This window comes from Ruditapes philippinarum, unplaced genomic scaffold (genome assembly GCF_026571515.1).
Source record: "Ruditapes philippinarum isolate M1 unplaced genomic scaffold, ASM2657151v2 ctg661_1_1_1_1, whole genome shotgun sequence".
NCBI lineage: Eukaryota > Metazoa > Mollusca > Bivalvia > Venerida > Veneridae > Ruditapes > Ruditapes philippinarum.
Window position 1 is genome coordinate 46,680 of NW_026861494.1, and position 27,645 is coordinate 74,324.

The window sequence follows — 27,645 nt, forward strand, 5'->3', positions numbered from 1 at the left end:
ATTTTAATGGTACCATTATTATTCTTTCCCGACAGAACAGTTTCAACGTGTAATTTAGGTTTGCGGCATCACCGCCCATATTTAAAGTAGATTTTGCTCCGCGAAAGAAAAGTGTTCAAGTGATTTCCTTAAATAAAAACTTTTTTTTCACAAATACTCAAATTAATTTCCACTTAACAACCAACAATTAACATAAGATACAATTAGTGTAGATCGCGACACTTTGTGAACTTTCTAGAAGCGTCTTGAAAATTGGCATGTAAATGTAAAATGATTTTTTTAATAGTTTCAGCCATTTTTTGTACACGACGTCAAAATTGACTTACAAAGATCGTTCGCTGCGTATCCTTGGCAACTATTACTGGTACTACCACAGCACCGGCTAACACATTATCTAAAATGCTACTGTATTCGACGGTAATTGTTTTTTTTTCTTTATGCTGATATAATTGTTTGTTTAAATTCCTCTATAAATGACATTATGGCCATTGCAGATATACGGAAATGTACGAAATTCTACATAAATTATTATAAATACGTCGGAAATTTAAAAGACGGAGGTGTGCAGTGCCGTATATCATGAAATGCGTACATGACTAATATTCCGTAGTTCGTACATTTGAAATATACGGCAACTTTGTTGTACGAAGTCCGTACTTTATTTGAATACGGTTCTTTTTATTTAAAAAATATTCACTCGTACTAGACGCTGGACGGCAAGATCTTCTATAAAGAGTGCGAAAAAGGTAAACGTAGGCCAGTTAAAAGAGAACTTTGTCCCCGACCCAGACCCAGAAAATTATTTTCAGGCAATGGTGGAAAATTCCTGGAAGGATTTGTGAAAATCAATGTGCCCAATTAACGCTGCTACATGTACAATTGTAAGTGATTGAAACTATAAAGTGCAGACAACTAACGCCGCAGAATTCTTGAACATACTTATCATACATAAGCTATTTGGAATGAACAGTTACATATTATGAAACAAGTACTTCTTTTGCAGTAATTTACATGTGACTTTTCAATCTTGCCTTTAAACTTGAACCGTTAATACACCAACATAAAATCTTATAATATTGTAATAAAGTGCTAATACACTCACCTTGTGTGCTCCAATAAGCCATATACATGTAACCCTTGATATTTCACTAACCCTTCGCGATATATATTATGTATATATGCTATAACTACAATCATTACGCGTTTCAATAGTTTGTGAAATATGTTTTATAATTTTTCTCCTTTTCTTAACAAGTATAAAATAACAGCAATGCTATTTTACTTTACAATCCAATACTTTTTTTTCCAGCAAATTTCATTAAAACACTCTTTCAGGAAACACACCATGTAAAAATTTTGTCAACAAATCAAAATTATTGTTGCAAAGTACTAGGCCAATCAAACAGAAGTTGTATCACTGGAAAATATGTACACTTTAAAAATCACTATGGAATTTCATTAATAAGATCCCAATTGACACGTGCAAATCGTGACTGTGCATGGTATTCAAATCAGTCTACTATATTGTTATTTTTAGAAATGTGTATTGATTTCGATTGTATACAGTGTTCATATTTTTGTGTACATGGAACGTTTTGAAATGTAATAATATTAATCTTACAATGCTATTTTCATCTTTGAAATGAAGATATTTTATCGCAATGATAGCTACAATATGTGTTTATTATATACTTATTAAAGAAGTTTTGTGAAGTATTGATATATCTTTTTTATTTTGCGTATTTTCAATGTAAAAAAATATTTTTCACGGCAGTGGAGCATATTTTACGTATTTTCACTGGTGTCTTACATAAATTTAGCCAATAGACAAAATTAAAAGTGAATTCTTTCTAATCATAAGGTTAAAAAATTGTATATGATAAACATAAAAATTCGAACTTTTTTTCTGACAATTCATGATTTATTTTTGTCTTGTGGTATGAAAATGATTATATTTCAATCGTGGAAATGTTTTATTTTCATGTCACTCATTGGAAATGGGTCCTGAATTGATAGATAAAAAACTTAAATATCCTCTATGGTGTATGTGCTTTTGTTTCACTTATGTATGTATGTGAGTGCGCGCGTGCGCGCGTGCGTGCGTGTGTGTGTGTGAATCATTCTTATACTGTTATATATAACGCTCCTATTCATTTATACCGTAGATTTCAAAACAGAAGAGCCAAACGATCAAGTGGCGGGCTTATCATTTACATTAAAGAAAATATCCGAAAAGGAGTGAAACTAATAAAAAATGATGTCGATTATATTATCTGGCTTAAGCTCGATAAAAAACTTTTTTTTAATACGGACAAAGATTGGTACCTAGCGTTTACAAATATCGCTCCGGAATCATCTGTTATACACAATTTATATAATGTTGATGTTTTTCAAAAAATACAGAACGAAGTATTAGAATTAGGCCGAACTATTTTATTTGGTGACCTTAACAGTAGAGTGGGACAAAAGAATGATTATATTGAGCCTGAAAGCGTGCTAACGCAGGGAATATAGTATGTCGCAAAATATAGAAATTGTAAACGGTATTATTTTGCAAATGGAGAATAATTTGTCAGTGAATGACACGGTGGACCAATTCAGTGACTTTATTTGGTCGAAAGCCGAAAAGTTTTTTCAAAAGAAAGTATATATATCCGAGTGTTGTATATTTTACTCAAACTGGACATAATAAGAGTAAATTGTGGTATAACAATGAATGCCGTGAAAAGAAAACATTGTATCAAAATGCATTACATCAATTTATATGTGATAGATCCGCGGAAAATAGAACGATTTTATTGCAACGGAAAAAAAACTATAAGTACTGTTTACGGAAAGCGAAGCATTCTTTTGACATCACAGCGATACGTATGGGATTACATGATTTAATGATAGAAAAGGCAAGACACTTTGAAACTGCAGTGCCGAGAGATCGGCGAAAGTGTATGCTATGTGACATGAATGACATTGAAGACGAATTCCACTTCGTTTTAACATGTAAATTATATAGAGACATCAGAAAGAAGTATATAAGTGACTATTACTGTAATCATATAAGTTCATTGAACTTTTAAATTCGACAAATAAAAATGTGCTTATCAAGCTAGCAATATATATACTTAATGCTTTTAGAATCAGACAATCCTTTTTTAGAGAGATTAATTAGTGTTCGAACAGTGAATGTGTACTTTTCAACATAATAGTAATAGATGATGTATTTACTAAGCTTTCTGTTTTTGTAAAAGGTATATGAATTCTCGCTGTTTATTATTGTGTGTAGCCGTTGTGTTTTGTGTATAATGTATGTGTTTTTTCTGTGTATTTCTGTAAATATGATAATAATCACCAAGCATGCTACAAATACGTGTCATATTATATGTTAATGTCGATGAGATGTTAAGTGCTCAAGACTAATAAAATATATGTTATGTTATATTATTATGTTATGTTATGTTATGTTAACTGTTACACCGATAGATATTAGCTAAAGTTTTCAAGTTCTATTTTTCTTTCTCCCTTCTACCTGTTTATTAATATCATTACTTATTCTGGTTAGAAAATTCCAGCAGTCAATTTGTTGTTTTTCTTTTTAATTTTCCTTTGAATAGGCTGGTACTTATTTAACTATTTTTATTTTCATGAAACACAGAAACTGTTCAATTGATGAATTAAATTTTTCCATCTTTTTCTTTATTAAAAAAGGTAAGTAAATCTAATCAACTTTTTCTCTCCCTTATATTTTCCTCTTCTTACAGTCAGTAGAACAACAAATGCATTATAATTTCTACTACATTTATACTTCTGACATTTGTCACCTTTTCTTTCTATCTGTTTTTCTATCCTATAGAGTTCAGTTTGTTAGGGTTATTTAGACTGTATTCTGTATATATGTTATTAGGTTTACAATATTGTTACCAGTGAGCGTGGGGGCGTCCGTGGCCGAGTGGTTAAGGTCGTTGACTTCAAACCACTTGCCCCTCACCGCTGTGGGTTCGAGTCCCGACAGGGACTTTGGATTCTTTCATGTGAGGAAGCTATCCAGCTAGCTTACGGAACGTCGGTGGTTCTACTCAGGTGCCCGTTCGTGCCTGAAATAATGCACGGAAGGGCACCTGAGGTCTTCCTCCACCAGTAAAGCTGGAACGTCGCGATATGACCTATACTGTGTCGATGTGACGTAAAACCCAAAACAAAACAAAAAACCTGTGAGCGTATACTTTTTATGAAAGAATGTATGTCTGGAAACATGAAAGAAATTATATATATTATTATGTAACCTTATAGTACCCTAGTTATCATCAGTACATACTTTTTTTATCATTTGTGTACCATGTAATGTTCTATGTAATTTTACTATCATTTAGTCAGCATATTAATATACTTAGTCTACAATAATTTCAAGCAATGGCAAGTACTTTTACTTAAACACATTTTTTAGTACATTAAATAGAGAATATTGAATGAGTTGAGGTTCAAAACTGGTTCTATTGAGCGAGTTATATAAAATTTTATAATGCAAGCTCCTGGCGAGCAAAATATGATATTTCATTTACTGCATGTCTATGGTGTTTGGTTTTTTTTGCTATGATAAGACATAATCATAAGATGCACTGTGATTATATAAACATGATTGCATTTTTTATTACTAATGCAAAATATTTGTTACGTATATGGCAAGTTTTTCGTATTGTAGATAATTTATGTAATGTCTTTAACCCAAACATTTTAATACGTTCCTGTCTTTCCTTTTCTTGAAGACATCGCAATAGCTTTAATATGAGTGAGATTAAAACGCATGTATTCTAGAACTTTGATGTCTACCAATTGGATATTGACGAAGGGACATGTATATAAATTAAGATAAAAGTATCTTTTTTCCGGACCACATTCCAGCCTCTGTTAAAAATAAACATTTAGACTTTGATATAGAACATCGTTATTAGTAGACATTTACCATACATAAACATTTAAACCATGAAAAAAGTTTATAATCCAACCTTAAACAATAAAACCACTTGTCCCACATCGCTATGGGTTCGACTCCCGTCAAGGATTTTGGATTCTTTCATGTGAGAAAGAATTTAAGCTATCCAGCTACCTTACGGAAAGTGGGTGGTACTATTCAGGCGCCTGTTTGTGCCTGAAAAAAATATGCGGAAGGGCACCTGAGGTCTTCTTAGGCATTTTTATCTATATTCAGACAAATCGAACAAAAATATATATTGATGTGTTTTGAAAAGGTATATTAAGACATATATATCGTTTCATGTTGTGTCGAAATATCAAAACAAATGTTTATACGGTGACACAGAGGTGACATGTGTGTGTTTTTATTAAACTTGTGCGTGCGAGATACTATGTCGTGACCACGAGTTACTAGTCGTAGCCATGATATAATTAAGTCGTGCGCACGAGATACTCTGTCGTGGCCACGAGTGACTAAGTCGTGGCCACGATATAATTAAGTCGTGCGCACTAGATACTATGTCGTGGCCACGAGTAACTAAGTCATTAGAACAAGATAATTAAATCGTCCACACGAGCCACGAATTTTTATGTCGTGGCCACGAGATAATTAAGCAGTGCGCACGAGATATTTTGTCGTGGCCACGAGTTACAAAGTCGTGGCCCACTGGGAACGAGATAATTAAGTCGTGCGCACGAGATAATTAACCAATCAGATAACACTGTTTAATTTAATTTCCCTAGTTAAGGTAGAACGCGACACTTTGCGAACTTTCGAGTAGCGTTTTGAAATGAGGCCCCTACTTAACCTGCTTGCCACAGTGCCATTTATACAAGTTTTTGATTGGACAATGTTTTAGCATCACTGTGACCCTGATTTTTTACCTGGAATGACCTCAAAATAACAACGTTTTATCGACTGATCAGATGCAATGACCTTTCTAGGTTATATAAACCATGGTTATTTCCTCCTAAATTATTCATCAGACAAGGATTTTACATGAAGTGTCATGATTTCCTTGACCCTTGACCTCAAACATCCTTATAAGCTATCTACTGACCATGGGCAATGTCCCTACCAAATAAAATAAAATAGGACTTATTCCTTCTCAAGTTATCGTATAAACAAGGTTAACAGGCCGTTGTACGTACATACTGACACATTCTATCACAGACATAGTATCTCGTGCGCACGAGTTAAATAAAAACGCACAAATGTTACCTTTGTGCCACCGTATATTCATGTTTGTTTCGCTATATGTTCGATTGTAAACGGAAATAAACTTATAAATATAAATCTAAATGCTTTTGTTAAAAGCTGCTGACATGTTTCAACTCGGTGCACGACATTATGTCGGTAGAATAGGACAGTTGAAAGATGGGACATATGGCTGAATACGACAAAAGTTTAGATATAAGAATAGAATGTCGAATATTGTCGAAAGATGTTATTTTGTGTTGAAATATAATAAAATGAAAGTAGACGAAAGACGGGCGCAGTTGATCCATTATTTGTTCTAATTCATCCTGACATTTAATCAAATTGTTTTTCAATGTTCGGTATTTTAAATATATATAAAAAAATATCAAAACCTAAATTGGGGAATGTTTTCAAAAATTGAGATCAAGTATACCGGTATCATTGTATTTATTTTCGTAATTTGAACTCAAAATAATATACACATACAATTTTCCAATCTGTTTTACGTATAATATGCATTAAAATATAGCTTAATTTATCCCTATAATAAAATAATGTAATCAAAAAGTTGTTTTTTTAAAAGAAACTTCTATAAGGCTTTCTTCATTACATTCATGTACCTGCATAACGATTGATGTTTCTTCTATTTAATTGCCAACTATAATTGATTATTGACATCCAGTCCCGTCTCAGGCCGCCTAAAATAACCATGGAAACGCCATAGCAGCGCAACTCAAGGTTGAATTTTTTAATACACCAAAGTGCCCGACACAAAAAGGGATCATGTCCAATATTTGCCGAAGGTTAATGTAAAACTTGAAAAGTGCCATGCTAAAATTTCACGTCGTTTGAACATTGTATTATTGCGTAATCATGTTTAAACGGTGTGTAATTGCAAAGTTTACGAGTATTTATGCAAAAACGTCTTCAAAAGAGCAATTTCATAAACATTTGTCAACTGATCAATCTCCTTTAGAAACATCTAATATGATAAAAGAAATTCGACACAAGTATCTTGTTAGTCATGCCTACAAAAGTTTTTGAGTGGTTAAGAAGTTTTTTCAAACTGTTTGAGTAATCTTAAAGATAATACATATCGTTGGCGGCATAGAAGAATACGCGTGACGTTAACGTTCTCTGTCGCTGTGGCGATTGAAAAATACAGAATGAGATGTGCTGTCATAATTTATGCGGCCATGCAAAATTTCTATGCGATTTTTAAAAAAAAATGAATTCTAATTGATGAATTGCATATTTCTAAGAATTCCTTTAAATACCGGTATTTGTTTTATTTATCCAAAACTTAAAATGATTTAGTAAATCCGAGTCGATTGATTCATTTGCTTTCTAATAATAGGAATAATTAAGTACGGTTATAAATCAAAGCACAGAAGGCGCTGAATTTGTTTGGGTCTCAGAATGTCAGAAAGGTAGGGTTTGTTTTTGTATAGTGCCACCAATGTTTCCCAGTGTTTTAACTGTAGTAAATTGGCTATAAGACTAATTGCAACTCTGAAATTCAATTCAATGTTTATTTGACTTAAACAATTTTAAAAAAATGAGTTACCAAAACTGGGATTTGAACTCCAGACCTCTCCCTTCCTAAGCGAGCGTGCAAAGCCCTCAGCCACGGTGAAGTTATATGTTAATGGCATGAAGAAAACCATATTATTCTAAATTTATTATTTCGACGCTAAACCTGTTGTTTAACACAGATGTAAATAATCATGGAGCTTACTATAAGCATGTATATCTATAAAGAATAAAACAATATTAGAAATCTTCGACCATTCGGGAACTATTTTGCTTGAAAATTAATGCGCCTGTCATTTGACAATCTTTACGCAGTGATCTCCCCTGAATTTTTCGGCGTTAGTGTACATATAAAAGGAAGTAACCGCTTCAAAAAAGCGGACTACTTTCGGCATTTGCAATTAACAGCATCAGGGTCTGAAATTTCGCTACCATTATTTGTTTGGTCTGACGACCCAAACAAAAAAACTACGTTTTTTAGTATGTGCTGTTGGTTTTTTATGCCCCCACAAAGTGGGAGCATATAGCGTTGCACTTGTCCGTCCGTCCGTACGTCTGTCCGAGCAAACATTTTGGGTTTAGGGGCTATATAACAGTAAAGAGAACAAAAGAGAACAATAGGTTCATTCCGTGATCAAAGGGTTTATGGGCTAGTAGCCCTTAAGAAAACAAAGAAAATAACAAAGAAAATAGCCCCTAAACCCAAAATGTTGGAACGTCCGTCCGTCCGTACATCGACCTTTTTTTGCATACTGCGGCAACTACTACTATGTTTGCTTAGATAGACATGTGGTAGGCATACTGTGTTTAATTATTATATTCTTGTTTCCTTGTAAAGGGGATATATTACGCAGTAATATAGTGTTTGTTATAAGAACTTTGAATAACAGAACAGAACAGAACGTATCTTTATTAACTCAAGTTATATATAATATAACACAGGAGTATACATAACAGTGGTGAATAGTTGTTAATTTTAACACATGACATGCATGGTTTTATATAATAAAAATAAATTTCTAAACACAGTACAATATTATTTTTAAGGTATTTGTAGAAGAAAATTAATTATTATCTTGAGAAATGAAAAATATATATTATTGAATTTATTGTTTAATTCCGGGGTTTTATTGATCATCCCTTGTATTCTCGTATTCTGGTTATTGGTAACTGGTTATTATTGTTTCAGTTATCCAAGAACCTGTTATTATAAGATGTATTTTTTTTCTAAAAGGCTTCTTGTTAAAATATATAATCTGTATTTATGTGATCTAAGTTGTTGATATGACACACTTTTAATTTCTAAGGTTTTAATCTAAAATGTTAAAAATATTAAATACCTACTGGCTTAAGTGTATGGAAGTAACATAAAGTCACATAATGAGTTTAAAAATGTCACCTTTCAATTTTAGGTATTTCCAATGCCCATCCGATTAAAATGGATATAAAATTTACATAACATAGCAGTTTGAAATGTAAAATGAAATTTAGTTTGAATCTAATTAGTTTTTATGCCCCCACAGAGTGGGAGCATATAGTGTTGCACTTGTCCGTCCGAGTGTCCGTCCGTCCGTCACGCCGTACGTCTGTCCGTCCGCCCGTCTGTCCGTACGTCCCGAAATCTTGTGAACGCAACTCCTCTTAAACCGGATGGCAGATTTTGCTTTAACTTCCAGGGATGAACAACCTTAATGTGTAGATGGTAGTAAAAGAAGGAATTTTTGCTGCGACCAAATTTAACAGAATTATGGCCCTTTGTTGATTTTTTCACTATATACTATGTAGAAATTTTGTGAACGCAACTCCTCTTAAACCAGATGGCAGATTTTGCTTAAACTTTCAGAGATGAACAACCTTAATGTGTTGATGGTATTAAAGGAAGGAATTTTTGCTGCGACCAAATTTAACAGAATTATGGCCCTTTGTTGATTTTTTCACTATATACTATGTAGAAATTTTGTGAACGCAACTCCTCTTAAACCAGATGGCAGATTTTGCTTAAACTTTCAGGGATGAACAACCTTAACATGTAGATGGTAGTAAAGGAAGGAATTTTTGCTGCGACCAAATTTAACAGAATTATGGCCCTTTGTTGATTTTTTCACTATATACTATGTAGTAATTTTGTGAACGCAACTCCTCTTAAACCGGATGGTAGATTTTGCTTAAACTTTCAGGGATGAACAACCTTAATGTGTAAATGGTAGTAAAGGAAGGAATTTTTGCTGCGACCAAATTTAACAGAATTATGGCCCTTTGTTGATTTTTTCACTATATACCATATAGAAATTTTGTGAACGCAACTCCTCTTAAACCGGATGGCAGATTTTGCTTAAACTTCCAGGGATGAACAACCTTAATGTGTAGATGGTAGTAAAGGAAGGAATTTTTGCTGCAACCAAATTTAACAGAATTATGGCCCTTTGTTGATTTTTTCACTATATACCATATATATGTTGTCAGTGGGGGCATCCGTGTCCTTTGGACACAGTTCTAGTTTTCTATTTGTTTTTGCAATATTTGTCTACATTTAACTAACCAGTGCATTCAAAAAGTATTTTGATCGATATGTGACTACGGAACTTATGAGTTTGCTTCAATATATGAAAAAATATCATAAAAGTGAATTTATGAACCAAATATCTCAACCCTGCATGTTTACCAAGGACTGTATCATTTTCATATTAACGTTAAAAAGTTCTATACAATACAGAGATGTTTTTATTGTTATTTGCTTAAATTTGATCTTAAAAGTGAAAAAATTGTTCTATAGTCAACTTACAGGTAAACTCCGAAAGAAATACTAATATATCGCTGTGCATTTATCTTATAATACACTTTTCAAATTTGCGCACGTGCTATTGTATTCATAAAGTTTTTTTTAACTTATGGATCAACTTTGCATGTTTACCCTGAACTCATACACACTTACACATGGCCAATCATGGACCATAACTAGAAATCACGGTTGTTTGTTAATAAATTTTTCATGTCACCTTTTCATGTATAAATTTCTTCTATCTAGATCTATATTAAAAACTGAAAATAATTTCAGATATATTGAATTATGCAGAAGACGCTTTTTTTTCTCCATGTTTAAATTAATAATATTCAATGAAACTAATAAAGGGAAATGTGGAAACAAATATTTGTGTTATATTTGTAAAAATATTACAAATATAAGGACAGGTAAGCAAACTTACTCATTTAGTGTACATATATATAGTTTACTGGATTATTTTATTTTCAAAATCAAGCATACATCAATGAAGGCTGCTTAAAGCGGTACCTCTGAAATAATAATAACATTAAATATATGCAAAACAATTAAAAAAACTATTAAAAAATAAAATAAGTTAAAACGTTGTATATTCATTTAACAAGAAAACATGATTTAAGTATTCAGAATTTATTTTACGTAATTCATCGCAATTAGTGGTATAATGGCGTTACATACTGTAATTAAAAAAAAACTTTCGAAAACAACTTGTTATAAATACACATTTTTAAACCGTTTTCGAATGTTTAACTAAGACATGGGGTTAATCAGAGGTGTAATTTAGATGAGTATAACTGTTTTCCGTGAATATTATAATACAGATAGGCGATACCTTGAAATCCATGTGACCTTCAAGTTCAACGGATACAAGAACTTGTGAAAAAAGGAATATTTTTTCAACAAATACACATAATAATAAACCTCACAAAAAATAATTCATATTATGATCTGAAATATTTTTAGGGAAATAAACCAACCCACTTATCTGTGTATTTTACTCACATTTAATTTGTTTACACTTATTTTGTTGTTGTTGTCGCCATTATGCAGACGCTATTCTGAGTATTGCAGACGCTTTGTTTCCCTATGGAAGACCGTTGGCGTCAGAAAAAGTCACAAAAAATACCGCGATAAAACCCGTTTTCTTTTTCTATGTTGCTAAACTTTTGATATGACTCATTTCATTATAAATTATATGCTTTCTATAGCAGGCAAAACATTTTATGTTGCAATTTGTTTGAGGTCGATTTATAGACTGACTGGACTATATATATGCAACTCCTTTTAAGAAAAATAATGCAATGGATTATTTAAGTTCCGTTAGAAGTTTCTCATTGGTTTTATGAGCCCCTAGAAATTGTGAGAAAGCTTGGTTTTTTCACATTTTTCCTCGTCTTTTATTTGATACTTAAAAAAATTACATCAGTTACAATACATTTAAGATAAATCATGAATTTACTGTGATTCATTATTCGGTGAAGTGTCGTTGGTTTAAGTATTTTTCGACCGTCCCTCTCTGCCAATTGTTCATTCTGTTATATGTCCTTTCTTTTAATTGTTAAATAAAGTTCATACACCCGGTTTTCTTTTACAAACAGAAACTTATTACAAGATTAGATGCGATGATAAAATGAATGCAAAACTCTTATGATTGAAAAATATCATAATCGTATAGTTACAGGGAGATAAGAAGTAAAAAGTTACAAATGATGAGAATAATATATAGCATTGTTGTCTCCCTTGTTGAACTTGATAATAGTATTATTTATTTTAAGTGTAAACATGAACAGGTCTTTTTGTATTTTATGCCCTTCAAAATCCGTTTAATTTCAAACAAAAAAAAAGAAACATACAACTTTGTTTCTTAGAATAGCTAAATTATAAGAGTATTTAATTGAACCTGACTTAAAGTAAAATATGATTTTACATTAGTGGACGGGGTAATGTTTTATACCAGTCTGAATAATAATGTATAGATTATGCAGTGTTGCGACTTTTTGAATGTAATGCACTTCGGTTGGAGTATTTTAGATTAAATGAAGCATGTTTGTGTATTAATTTATGACTTTTTTGTAGAGTATCTGGGTTTTAGATTTCTCTAATTGAAAACTCACATGAAATTTTAAGCATTTTATACTTCGATTTTTTTAGGACATTTTTCCTGTAGCGACACATATATATATGTAATGCCTAGCCTAACTGGATTTGTTTGTAATTACCATTAAAGATAATTTTCCAAAATTTTGGCCTATATGTTTGTTTTTATTCCACTTACCCCTTCTTGCATTATCTCAAGCATATGTGGACACCAGAGTTAAACTGAAAACCTTTCTAAATCTTTTTGAATTACTTCCTCACTTAAAAGGATCCAGGTGTTCTGGCTGAGACTCATACTCATAGTGATAAGGGGCAAATGATTCAAAACCAATGACCTTTACCACTCAGCCAAAGGCTCCTACAAATTTTGTGTGTATTTAAACAACATTTATAGACAAAAATATAACAAACAGGGTTTATTTTTATATAAATTTCTTTTTTAATCATTTGGAATTCAAATAAAAATGATTGCACTTTTTAACAGAAAATACATAATACAATAACTGACATAATTACACATAAATAACACACACTAACATCATTATCCCACCATTGTCTTATACGGCTATTGCAAATCATACTTTACTGATAAATATTAACTTGTCAGGCAAATATCAACTTGCCTGACAAATATCAATATACCTGACAAGTATCAACTTGCCTGAAATATCAACTCGCCTGGCAAGTACAAACATGCCTGACAAGTACCAACATGCCTGACAAATACCAACATGCCTGACAAATACCAACATGCCTGACAAATATCAACCTGTCTAACAAATATCAACTTGTCTGACAAATATCAACCTGCCTGACAAATATCAACTAGCCTGGCAAGTATCAACTTATCAGGAATATATAAGTGTCTGGCAAATATCAGCTTGCCAAACAAAAAAAAAATATAAAATAAAAATGTTTATCCATTAAAGTACATATTTTCAAAAACAAGCTGTCTAACACTTCATATAACACATATAACAAGAGCTGTCCGTAAGACAGCGCGCTCGACTTTTTTATTGCTTGCCAATAAAAAAAGTTTTTGCAGTAAAAGGCAATACAAGAATCTCTGTATTTTTAAAGTGAACAATGGCCATGAGCATTAAGATATTTAGTGAAGAATTATTTTACTGAATTGTGTGATACCCTTGAACACTGCAGGTTCAGTGGATAGGAATGAATTTTTTTAGATTTTTTAAGTTTTTTAGTGCTTGCCTATAATACAAAACATTGACAGTTAAGGGCCATAATTCAAATAAAATCTTTGACAGAATTACCTTCTCCTGGACATGTTTGGGAATCATGATTGTAAACAAGTATTCCAACTTTCAAATTAAATATCTCAAACAGTTCAGTCAAAAAGTGGACTGGTACTAAAAACTTAACCAAGATTCTAAGTCGATAAAAAGGCCTTAATTTTTAAAACAAATCCTTGACAGAGTTACCTTCTCTTGCGTACAGATGGGGGTAATGATGTGAAATAGCATTAAAAGTTTCAAAAGCAATATCTCAAAGGGTTAAGGCAATAAGTGGATTTTACCCATATTCAATGTATTTTCTAAGTCAAAAAAGGGGCTATAATTCTGTCAAAAAACCTTGACAGAGTTATGTCCTCTTGTCTGTTGATGAAGGTCGTGATGGTAAACAAGTATGGTCAGTTTCAAAAGCAATACCTCCAATGGTTTTGAAATAAAGTGAGGTGGTACAAAAAACTTAACCAAGCTCAATACACTTTCTAAGTCAAAAAGGGCCATAATTCTGTCAAAAACCTTGACAGAGTTATGTACTCTTGTCTGTAGATGGAGGTTATGATGGTGAACAAGTATGGTAAGTTTCAAAGCCATACTTGTAATACTTCTGAAATAAAGTGGGGTGGTACGAAAAACTTAACCAAGGTGTGACGCCGACGCCGACGCCGGGGCGAGTAGGATAGCTCCCCTTTTCATAGAAAAGTCGAGCTAAAAATGTCTTAATTGCCTTTAAATTTCTTTCTCTTGACAGTATAAACTTTTTCTTGCTAATAAAAACTTGTCTGACTTTTTTTCTTTGCAATCAGGTAAATATCCCTGACAAATATCAACTTGCTTAACAATTATAAAACTGTCTGTGAAATTATATAATTATCTAATAAATTCAACTTGTCTGACAAATATAAATTTGCCTTACAAAATGAAACTTATCTAACAAAAACAATTTTGCTATGACAAATTCTTACTTATACAAAACATTTAAATTTGCCAGACAAATTGTAACTTGTCTGACAAATATGAATTTGCCTGACAAATTCTAACTTGTCTGACAAATATAAATTACATAAATACATTCACAACTAGCCTGGCAAATATAAATTATTCTTGCAAATATGACAGAACATGTCTTAAATATGGTTTACAATGCAAAATAAGTAAATTTCTAATGACAACATGAATTTCAACTTGTTTAAATTAATACTTCTAGGAGGTCAAGTAATTGTTTAATCTTAATTTAAGTAATACATAATGTAAATAGTCTATGTCACCTAATCAACAAAAACAGTATCATCATTTTAGATGAATCTTAACGACTGGCATAAATAATCCTGAAATCATTGAAATTACATGAGAACACTGTAAATGAATTATCTGACTATAAAACTTTACCAATCAAACAGACTGGAATCTGATTGGTTGTCTGATTTTAAATAAACCAATGGCAGAATTAATATATCTGCAGAGCGGTCTAAATTTAGATAATGTATATAATATGGATAATAATTGATTTTTGTTGACATTCCATCATGAATTTATTAGGTGTGACAATTCTACTGGGATAAATTGAATGTTGCTAATGTTCAAATTATATAGAGGATTTTAAAAAACTACAAGTTTTTTTTACCTTAGTTTGATGGCTTATTGACGGTATACCATTTAATTACTTGTACGTTTTACCCTAAATATGACACACTGACATGTTTAGATCATTGAAATATGATATTAGTCAATCAGTCACCTATATACATTGTTAATTCTGTAAATATATTACAGTATATACATGTATTACACATAAATCATAATGAAATTATCATTTTTTTCCACAACACTTGTTACATTTTCCTGCACATTTTAATAAATGTTTTGTTTCAATGAAGAAATAAAACACGCTGGATAATGAAGCCTAAAACTGTAAATAAATTTCACAATCTACATAAAATAAATTATCATAATAAAGCAACATAAAAAAACATGTTTTACAAAATAAAGACAGAAGAAAAATATAGCACCTTGTAATGACTAACAAATACCCATAATGAACATATATAAAAAATTTTTAAAAAATTAAAATTAAAAGTCAAAAATTAAAAAAAGGAGTGTTAGTTTAAAAAAAACCCCAAAAAAACCCTTGTCCTATATTTGCTTTCAACCAAAAAAACAAATTTTTTGAAATTTTTTAAAAAAAATTTTTTACCTTGGTCATTTAAGGGTCCAGGTTATATTTCAATGTGGATTCAATAAATAAATAAAGCTCACTTCAAGTTTCTTTCTGTAAAAACATATAGACGTATATCTGAGTGGTCAGCCCAAACAAAAACCAAAAGGGCCCCTGGATTTCAAAACTTAAAGCTTTCCCCCTTTTTTAAACAGGGTTTTCGGATTGGGTTAAAAAGTTAAAAAAAACCCAAAAAATGGTCAAACAATTTTTCTGGGCAGACAGAACAAAAAAAAAATACACCGCAGAAATTTTCTGAAAAGTGGGCCCTGGGAAAACAAATCCCGAAAAACCAAAAGTTTTCAAAAACCCCTTAAATACAAATATATGGGTTTTTTTTTTTACAGTTTTTGTTTTCAAATTTCTACTATTAAAATTTCTAAAAAATTTTGCCCTGCTTTATACTATTATGATATATTATTATTTTAATGGGTTTAACCATTAACCTGCTGAATTTGTGCAATGGATTTGCCAAGTTTTTGGAACTGTCCATTCAAAGATTTCAATATCAAAGTACAAAAACTGTGTAACCAACAGTTTAGAGCCTCCTCAGACTGTTCTTTTTCTCGTTTCCAACAGTTTAATGGATAAAGCGTTTAAAGCTAAATCTATGCTGCCTGTAATTTACACAAAATTTGTTTCATTTTTGAAGAAAAATAAGTATCGAATGTCTTTATGAAAGAAATTTGTTGTTAATATAATATTATTTCTTTGATTTTTTTTTTAAAGAGCAAATTGTGCATGCATGCACAAAATTATTGATACCTGTTAAAACCCTACTTAAAAATGGTGAAAATTATTCTTTCTACCCCTAACTATATGTATCATAATCTAACTATCTTAATATGTAATACAAAACATTTTTTTGGATTTTTGAGAAACATTATCCAAAACTTACCGATCTATGTGATAAAAACTCTATAAAACACACATATTTACTGACACATTACACATTTTAAAGTTAAAACATACTAACAGTGCAATGAAAATATCCTTTTGTAGAAAAAGAAAACAGTTTAAAAACAAAATGCACAAAACATAGATGAATAAAAAAAAAAAGTTTATAAAAATGCAAAATAAATAGAATGAAAAGATACAATGAAGATAATGATATAATGATCATATAGTACAGATGATACTGAGTAGAAATATGTGTATGTTTTGGTCATAACTTCTAGAGTTCAATATCACACTCTCTTTATATAACATGTTTAAGAAACAGTGTACAATCAAACCCATCTCTCTTGTATATTTAATAATGCAGAGAAAATAAAAACAACCCCGTTTAAAATATCAGTGATATATCAATATGTTAATCTATATTATCAACTTTAAAACCTTAACTTTCTGAATTAGACTTCTGTTGTTTTAAATTTAGACATTTTCATTAATATTTCAAGAGGGTTTACTGTTGATACTGTTGTGTAAAGGTAATTGCTCGACAGATTCTCTATATCTCTACAGAGGTAACACTACTATATTGTAGCATACATTTTAATTGTTATTGCACAAGATATTTCTCACTATACTTGTAAAACATGTTATCATAATATTGATGACAAAAAGGAATTTCTCATACTTAAAGCTGCCAGCCTCCTAAAAAGTAAAGAAATCCTTAAAAAAAATCAAACTTAATTAATATAATGTTATAAATATATAGATATTTACAATGATAGTGGCATTCTAAATAAATTATGCAATATATGACACAATGGACTATTTCTGTTGCCCATTAATACTCTGTTACTAACACAATTAAAGGGTTTACTAAATTGTGGGTTTAAAGAAGTGACTCATTACATATTTTTACTGTCCATAGACATGTACATTGTATTAGCATTCATGGTTAAAAACTGACAAATATTTTAAAGTTCATAGCGAACACTTAATCAGAAAGCTCTGCTTGTTTTTAATGTTACATTAGCATTACGTATTTCTATATATTTCACATGTGTAGTATAACAATGTAATGATGTTTCTTTTGCCTTACATTTCATAAGAAAAATGGCATACACAATTGATTTCAATATGTTATCTCATGCAGTTAGAAGAATTTGACAATTGTCATATATTTAGATTTTATAAACTCATCCATGAAAAATGTAATTAATCTGGTTAGAGGCTTGCTTTATAACAATTTCTACATCTTTCTTGATAAAATTGTGTATCAGATCTTTGAAACTTTGCAGAAGAAAATTCAAGAGTAAATCTAATTGACAATGCACTAAAAAAAAATCACATATTTTGTATAACATTAATGGAAGCCTGCAAACACAAAACTAATATTTGAGCCGCATCATGACAAAACCAACATAATGGATTTGCGACCAGCATGGATCTAGACCAGCCTGCGCATCCGCGCAGTCTGGTCAGGATCCATGCTGTTCGCTTACAAACCCTACAGCAAATAGAGAAACTGATAGCGAACAGAATGGATCCTGATCAGACTGCGCGGATGCGCACGCTGGTCTGGATCCATGCTGGTCACAAACGCACTATGTTGGTTTTGTCATGACGCGGCTCATATTTAATACACAACACTGAATGGATTACAAAATAAAGGTTGTGGAGGAAAATTACATCATCTCATATAGGAAAACACCCTGTTTCTATGTTAAATGAATATTGCACAATGAATCCTATGTTAGGAAATAAAATATACATATATGAAGGGCTAGATCTGTCCTTGCTCTGATTTATGGATTTATGGAAGTCCACAACTATGTGTAGCCAGCTCTTGCCTTTCAAAATTCAGTATTGGCTTAATATATAGATTAATGTAAATATACAAGCTTTAAGTAAGTTTTAGGATATTATATTTGCACAAATAACTCCTTAAATTTTAATATTGTAAATTTTTCCTAACCAGGATACCAGTTCTTCATAAAAAAATGCTGAAGAAAATCTTTCAGAATAATTAAATGCCATTGATTCTTATATACAACAAAATATAACAAATAAATTAATTTAATAAATATACAATAAATACATGAACAAAATATCTTAAATATCATCAATGGTATATAAAGATCTTTAAATAAACACTGGTATGTAGATTTTTCTATAATTTAACCCTTAAGCTACTGATTATCTTAAAGTGAATTGGTCTATAATGGAAGATCTGTAATACAATAAATAATTACAATGGTAATACTTAGTATCAGACATAACAACAAACCACAATATAACTGTATTTGGATATTGTTGGCAAGTGTAAGATACATCATTCATTATAATAGTGCACGTTTGTAAAGTCGCTTTTCATTTGATAGTCGTGATGTTTATATAGTTTTATATACACGGCTGCTGTCGATTATGAAGGAATCTTACTTTTTTCTCTAAAAAATGATGTTTGCTGTATTATAAATTCGTAATAAAGATTGTTGACAGGTTATATAACCGTATATAAACGGCTGTTTGCAATATAACCCTCACCTAGCAGCTCGGGTCATATTTACTAATAGCCGTTTACATAGGGTCATATAACCTTACCACTAATAATATACATGTATTACAAATAAAATACTATTATTTATCTTATAAAAATTCAAACTAAATCACTTAGAACTCTATAACCTTTATTTTTGTCTTCAAGCAACATTTAAAAAAAAAATCCAAATGATACATTTCTATTGTTTTTATCGAGATTTGAAATGTTTATGGAAAATGTGCCCATTGTAGACCAATCCACTTTAAATGAATATGCACAGCTTCCATATCTGGGACTATCCACTTTTAATATAGAGATATCGATAATGAAGAAAGTAAGCCCTATCTCTATACTGGTGTCAACTGCTAATCAGTTTCAGTTTCAGCAAGGTAAGGATCCATGTTTATGACTTTTGTTTAAATTCTTAGGTCAAATCAAACCACTTACATGGAGATGAGATGTTACTCATCTATGAAATGTTTTCAGTATACATGTAGCTTTAAGCTTAACTCAGGAAATGATGTCTAGATATCTTAAAATCTTTGCGAAATTAGAGAAAATAAAGTTAGAATCTATGTTTACTCTTTTTATATGATGTCTTAAAATGAACTAATGTTTATTAGTTTTATAAAGTATGAAATGGAGAAAATAGAATGAATGAGATCAGATAGCTCTACACATTTTGTGAGAGAACGTCCTAGTTATTGACCTAACCAGCATAAGCTGTGTCCTTCAAAATTACTATTATTTGACAATACATGAATAAAAAGGTAACTTCAATTCATTTTTTTTTTTCTGACCAATACAACTTGCATCATGTGAAAAGGTTACCAAAATTAAATATCCTTTAAAAACCAACTGGAGATGTGTCATGTAAAAAATTATCAAAATAATATCATAATTGTATGATGCTTGAAATTAATGTGAAAATATCTCACAAAAATTATATATGAGATGATAAGAGTAAAAGATTCAATAAAAATTTCTTCTATTGAAAAGATCAGCACAAAACCATATATACATATAGCAACTGCTATGTATAAAATACATTCTCATATACCCGTACAATTTAGAGATACAGGCATTTAAAATGAAAAAAAATCTATAGATTGCACATCTACTATAATAACTGAAAAGATTGCCTGCAAAGTGATTTATGTAAAAAATCTTAATTATTGTATGGAAAGGGTCATAACTCTTTGACAAACTTAAACATAGTTTAAAAAGAAAAATAATAATACATAAAAGTCTTGAACACTGATACCCAGAGTCATCTTGTAATAAAAAAGATGCTTCTCAAATTTTACAAAGCCATAGCTCCAACAAAAAAAATAAAAAAATAAAAGAGTCTTAAATAAATACTAACATGAAAGCTGCCTCAATAACTTGAAGAGAAAAAAAAAGTTTAGCAATTCACTCCACTTAAGTATGAACTTTTCATATTTAATACAAAAACAGTCAATATTTTAAAACTAACATCTATAGCAGATTACAGCATGGAAGAGACATTCTGGCTTCAAATGACACCCTCCTTAAACTGTTTGTTCAAGTTTCACAACTCATTGCACTTTATATACTGGTTCCTGGCTATTGCTACCTCAATCTGCCAACAAATACATGTCAAGAAAAATCTTAAACAATAAATGCTAAATCTAACACAACAACTGGTCCATTGCTTTGAGATTCATATTTTAACCAATCACAACTCTTTCCTGCACCTGAAGTGACCAATCACAGCTCAGGTTTCAAATGAAGTACTGAGAACAAGATTTTGAAGTCTTGCTGAACTAACCAATCACAATCCTTTTTACAAATGGACAGTCCAATCATGGCCCTTCTTGCTTCAGCTTTTTAATGGTATTTTTCAAAGCTTGTCTTTTATTACAGAACCAAACTCTGATAACTTCTCTGTCATAATTTAACTTGTCTGCTAATTCTGTCATTTCTGCACCTGTAGGTAAAAGAAAGTTAGCATAATCAAAACATGCCATAGTGAGATAAAATATCACATCATTTACCTGAAAGCCGATTAAGTAAATTTAAAATTTTTACACATTGTTGATATAATTTATTTCATAAATTACATACTTCATGTGTTAGTGACAATAAAGATATCTAAACCATTTTTATTGTGAATCACTATTGACATAACATTTAGTCATTTATAGCAATAATGACTTGACTATTGTAAACAGTACTAGGCCAGGCTAGCCCAATATATCTGTACCATTCAACTGCTGACTTTGTTACAGTTTGCTACTTCAATGTTACATTTCAATACAGCAATTATTTAGCCCTTACCAAATTAAATATATTAAATGGACATGCCTTATCTTACAATCTGGACATAACCATCATTTTTAGGGAAAATTTCAAAATATGAACTTAACCAATAGCAAACAGTGCAAACCATGATCAGACAGCATGAAGACCTTGGTCTCCACTGATAGCATGGGTAAGATTTGTTTAAACTAGCTGGTAAAGGATTTTACACTTGTAAACTTTGTTTTAAATTCAGAAAGTCTAACATTAGCATCTGGATAAATTCCTAAGCATAACCTATTTGTCAGAGACCTTAATATCTTTTTTGACAAGGAAGACTCAACTTGTAAATGTTATGAAAATATTTAAAATATCTCACCTGATGGATGAGTATTTCTTTCAAAAAATTTGTTCAGCAGTTCCAAAGCTTGGGGTGTAAATGATGTACGCCTTTTACGTTTCTTTGATGGCTCGCTGCCAATAAATTCAGTAAGGTTTTGCATCCCATTTTTGTATCTCTCCTCAGCCTCCAGCATCCATCTTTCTAACACCGGCTTAATCTTTTGTGCACTCTTTGGAGTGATGTCCAATTTTTCAAATCTGAGATATATGATCATAATATAAATAATTGAATTGTATGGGAGTTGCCACTGAATGTAGACTTTTTAGATATACTAGTCTCGAATGGCCTTATAAAGCAAGCATACAGGATTCTGTGTTACATTTTATTAAGTTTCTGTGATATATTTAATATAAAAGTTTATCACATAAAACGCGGCGCAGGAGTGTAATAAAGCCATTTAATAAAAACGATATTACACTAGTGTAATAACACTTTGACGTGACGTCATTTGCGCTTTATAGAAACATAGCGTTAAAGAGCGCTAATGTTAGCGTTACACTATAGGCGCGTCATTGAAAAATTACTCATTTTAACAGTTTACTGTTCTTATTTTATATATGTGATAAAAAGAATATTATATTCGTGCAGATTCAATACTAAATTTATTGAACTGGTTGAATAAAACAATATTATGCTCGCCAGAGGCTCGCATAATATGATTTTATTAAACTCGTTCAATAAATTTAGTATTAAACTACACTCATTTAATATCCTCTATTTAAGGACGACAAAAGACAACAATCATTTTAAATTACAAAGCTAGACATTTCTGAAAAAAAAAATATAAAATTGTGTAGAGTGCAGATTTTACTGTAAATACAAACCCTTTCTTATTATCAGCCTTCTAGATATAAAATATAGTACACATTCATGCATCTTGGTAGAATAACATTCATAGCAGAAGCTTAACATTATAGAGGTTCTACAATTATGGATTTAGGGGATATTTCTTTTATTTTCATATAATGAACAGAGGGTCATTGGTTATGGAATAAATTTATTGTTTGTTTCAGCTATACAGACTATAACGTAGGTTCTTGCTTCCTTACACAGATAAATTCAACAACCTTTGAAAACTGTAGATTAACTTACCGACAAATGGCGGACTGGGAATAGGCTGGTCCCTCTGTTGCACTTAAAGCTTGCCCCACCTGAGTCTGAGTGAGGCCAAGAGATAATCTCCGGATTTTAAATTGTTTTGCAAACTCTTTTATCTCATCAAGGTTTATACCATCCACTGTTGTACTCTCAGTTGAATTACCCACAGTATCTATAAATGGTCAACATCATATGAAAATAAACTCAAACTCAGAGGGTTACATACTGTTTTCTGGATTTTTTCAAACATAGTTTACATTGTGTATATTCATTTTTGCTTTATCATGAAAATCTTGCAAAATCCAACTACAATTAACCAATACTGATAACATAATGTAGGAATATCCCCTTAACCTAAACTTGAGTTTATTATCCCTAGACCTAAAAGCATACATATTTAACAATTAGGTCATTTTTTTTAGTTTTAAGTCACTCAAGGTTTTTTGGTTTTAAGTCAAGGAAATGCAGTGTGTTTCAGTAAACTACCTTCATAAGTCCCTATAAATAAAGACTTATTATTAATTTTTTAATTTTCTAGCTATGCATATAATAATCATATATAAAGAGAAAATCATACTTGGCATCAATCCTTCTAATGAAGATGGCACATGATTAATAAGCTGTGTTGACGTTACACGAGTTGCTAATATCTGATTGGCTAAATTTACAGCCGTGTTGGTATGACCTGATGCCCCGATTTCTGAAATCTTCCCAAGTAACTGAGTTGTCGTGTTGGATGAGTTTAATGAAGAAGCTGTGTTGTTGAGATTCTGTGTTAAAATACGTGTTGATGCCGGTTGAACTGTGATACCATTCTGACCTGCACTCGCAGCCGACAATGTTTGCTGTAAGGAGTTTAGGACAGCCTGAGTCTGGCTGGCCGATGAGTTAGATACCTGACTAGACTGTGAAAGTGAGTTTGTCCCATTTGATTGAGCTAACGATACTTGTGATAAAAGCTGTAAAACATATAACATTATTATTGACCTAATTAACTCGCGCTCTCTAGTGATGTCAAAATGTGTAGTTTACAGTTAGTTTAAAATCTGTGAGTAGTTCAGTTCTGAATTTCAGCAACTGTTCACATCTGTTATAAATCTGTTAAATATTTGTAAGACCAAGATTTTGAAATACCTGAGATATTGAAAACTTTGAATTTTAAAAATACATGTACATTGAAAATAGTCATTATAAAGAAGTAGATAGACTACATATCTTGAGTTGGTTTTGGTCAAAATAACATACACCAATCTGATACATGTCTATCTATGATATTCTAATTAAAACGCAGATTTTATAAAAAATGCAGCATTTACCTGTTGGCCAAGACCGGCTAGAAGTTGACTCTGGGCACCAGCAGCTAACAAAGAGGGAGCCACTGCTGCAAGATGATTGGTCAATGCTTGTGTTGCTGAGGAATGATGGGAGGATGAATTCTGTAGCAATGATTGGCTAGCCAAATTGTTTACTGAAAATATGGTTAAAATAGACAGTTTTAATTTAAAATTTACAGCAAAATATACAGATAAAGATTACAAAGATGACAAAATTTATCAATAAAAAGAAAGGAAAAAGTGTATTTTAAATGTAACAATAACAAAGACACTTATTGCACAGTTATACTGACTAGGAACAAAATTATTTATTTTTCCATGGCAATACAAGCAAAAGGTATAAGCTACTTTTGGGGTTTAAGAAAGAGAAAATTTAAACTTTTACTCAAGTTATGCGAATTTCCCCCTTTTTAAATTTTTTTGGGAAATTGGGTTTTTTGTGGTTTTTTTAAACAAAAAGGGAAATTTTTTTCCCTGGGTTTCTTTTAAATTTTTTTTTTGATTTTTTTGGGTTTTCCCTTTTTTTTAAAAAATTCCCCGTAACCCCAAAGGGAAAGTAATCTTAATCGCCCAACATTTTTAACCCTTAAACCCAAAATGACATTTTCTTTACTTTTCCCAACCAAAAGGTTGTCAATAAATTTAAAAACCCCCTTGGGGCCCCCTTGGGGGAAAAAACCCCCCCTAATATAGAAAAAGTTTTTTTGCCCCCATAAAAAGATTTCAAAAAAAACAAATTTTTTGTGAAAATGTAATTTCCCCCTCTATTTTTTTACCCCAAAGCCCCTGTTAATTCCCCCCCGATGTTTTTAAAAATCGGGATAATTTTTCGCAAACCTTTTGGGCCGGGGGTTTAACCCCGCGAAGGGTTTAAAAATTTTTCACCCCCGAAAATTTGGCTTAAATAATTTTAGAATTTACAGGCAAGGTTTTAAAGCCCATTTTGGGGGAATTTTTCATGGGATATAAATTTTTTCCGGTTTAAAAAAAACACAAGTAAAATGTGGATCTTGTAAAAGTTTTGGTGGCGTCCCCTTTGTTGGTTTTTAAAGGAAAGATTCCCCCTCAAATTTCAGATTTTTAAAATTTTTTTAAAAACTGGATCATTTTTTAAAAAGAGTTTTTCCGTAAGACAGCCCCGCTCGAACTTTTTTTTTTTGCTTGCCCCAAAAAAAAATTTTTTTTTCAGGGAAAAAGGCAATACAAGAAAACTCCCGTATTTTTTTTTAAAATTTAATAGTTGTTTTTGTACCCTTGAATATTACAGAAAATGTTTATATGACATATAATTTATGGTAAAGTGAACAAGTGGATAGGAATGAATTTTTTTTTAAAGATTTTTAAGTTTTTTTAGTGCCTTGCCTATAATAAACCAAAACATTGACAGTTAAAAGGGCCATGAATTCAAATAAAAATCTTTGACAAAATTTAAAGCGCCTTCTCCTGGAGCATTGTTTGGGAAATCATGAATTGTAAACAAGTATTTCAACTTTCAAAATTAATTATCTCAAACAGGGGTTGCCAGTCAAAAGTGGGACTGGTCTAAAAACTTATACCCAAGATTCTAAGCGATAAAAGGCCTTAATTTTTAAAAACAATCTCTTGATCAGAAGGTTTTACCTTCTCTTTGCGTACAGATCGGGGGAAATGATCGATGAAATAGCATTTAAAAAAAGTTTCAAAAGAAAATATCTCAGAAAGGGTTTAGCAGGGCAATAAGTGGATTTTTTCCCCCATATTTCAATTTTTTTTTTTAGTCAAAAAGGGGAAATAACGCAAAAACTTAAAAGATTTTATTCCCTTGTCTTTTGATGAAGGTCGAAAAATGGTAAACAAGTAGGGTCGTTTAAAAGCAATACCTCCTGTTTTGAAATAAAGTAAAAGGTGGTAAAAAAAACTTAACCAAGCTAAAATACACTTTCCCCTAACCCCAAAAAAGGGCCATAATTTTGTCAAAAACCTTGACAGATTTATGTACTTTGTCTGTAGAGGGGGGTTATGAGGGTGAACAAGTATGGAAAGTTTCAAACCCCATACTTGAAATACTTCTGAAAAAAAGGGGGGGTGGTACGAAAAAACTTAACCAAGGTTTTGTACGCCAACGCGACGCTAACCCGTCAGGCCGCCGAACCCGCCCCGGCCCGGGGGGAGTAGGATAGCTCCCCTTTTTCTTTAAAAAAAAGGTGAGTTTAAAAACGAAAAAGAAAGTACAATAATCTTTTTAGCGTCGTTTTTTTTTTTATAGTTTGTGTCTTGCGAAATTAATTTTAAAAATTTTTTTAAAAATTAAACAAGAGCTGTCAGTAGGACAGCAGCTCGACTATTCTAAGTGCTTTGATGTAAAAGAGCCTTCATAATTTTAAATTTTTTTTTTAAGTTAAAAAAGGGGCCAAATTTTTTTTTTATAAATTATTTTTAAAAGGCCATTTAAGTTTTGGTTTTGACTATTGGGAAGGTAATTCAAAGGGGGGTTTTATTGGTATAAAATCTAAAAACCCAGAATACAAATTTTGACAGAAAGGTAAAAAGGGCTTGTTTTTAAGAGTTTTATAAAGAAAATTCATGTTTTATTATTAAAAATGCATAAAATTGTCCCAAAAAAGGCAACAAACCCCCTTTAGTAGTTATTGAGATAACACTTACAAGCAAAACTTTAAAACAGAATTTCTAAGTTGAACAAGGGGAGAAAAATCAGCAAAATGCAAGATAGATATTATTGGATCTTTTGTAAGTGACCCTACAATTATGACCCTAAAATGCATATGTGAAGTTTTTTAAATAAATATCTTTAAATAGTTTATTGAGATATTAAACTTGCATGTAACAAAAACCAAGAGACTAAGTAGAAAAGGGAATATGAAATCAGCCTTAATGCAAGATAGAGTTATGGAATTGGCGTGACATAACAATTAATGACTCACAAATTAAAATGAACCCTAAATGCATGTGTAAGTTTTCAAGTAAATATCTTTGAAGACCTTTTAACATTTAAAAAACCAAAATTTCTTAACTTTAAAGGGGCAAATAATTCTGCAAATTTTTGCCCAGACAGAGTTATGCAATTTTGCAAACTGATGTTTA

At 31.3% G+C, this 27,645-nt stretch overlaps 1 protein-coding gene across 1 annotated transcript in view; it reads right to left on the reverse strand.

Annotated features, from left to right (window-relative positions):
• Positions 1-17,455: 17,455 nt before the first annotated feature.
• LOC132715847 (POU domain, class 6, transcription factor 1-like) overlaps positions 17,456-27,645 on the reverse strand; it is a 32,027-nt gene continuing 21,837 nt past the window's right edge. Inside the window, exons 6-10 of the mRNA XM_060698927.1 lie at positions 24,547-24,698; positions 23,808-24,189; positions 23,225-23,402; positions 22,109-22,329; positions 17,456-21,418 (exon numbers count right to left, since the gene is read on the reverse strand). Coding sequence (XP_060554910.1) covers positions 21,294-21,418; positions 22,109-22,329; positions 23,225-23,402; positions 23,808-24,189; positions 24,547-24,698 — 1,058 coding nt within the window. The 3' untranslated portion in view covers positions 17,456-21,293. The remainder of the gene's footprint in view (positions 21,419-22,108; positions 22,330-23,224; positions 23,403-23,807; positions 24,190-24,546; positions 24,699-27,645) is intronic.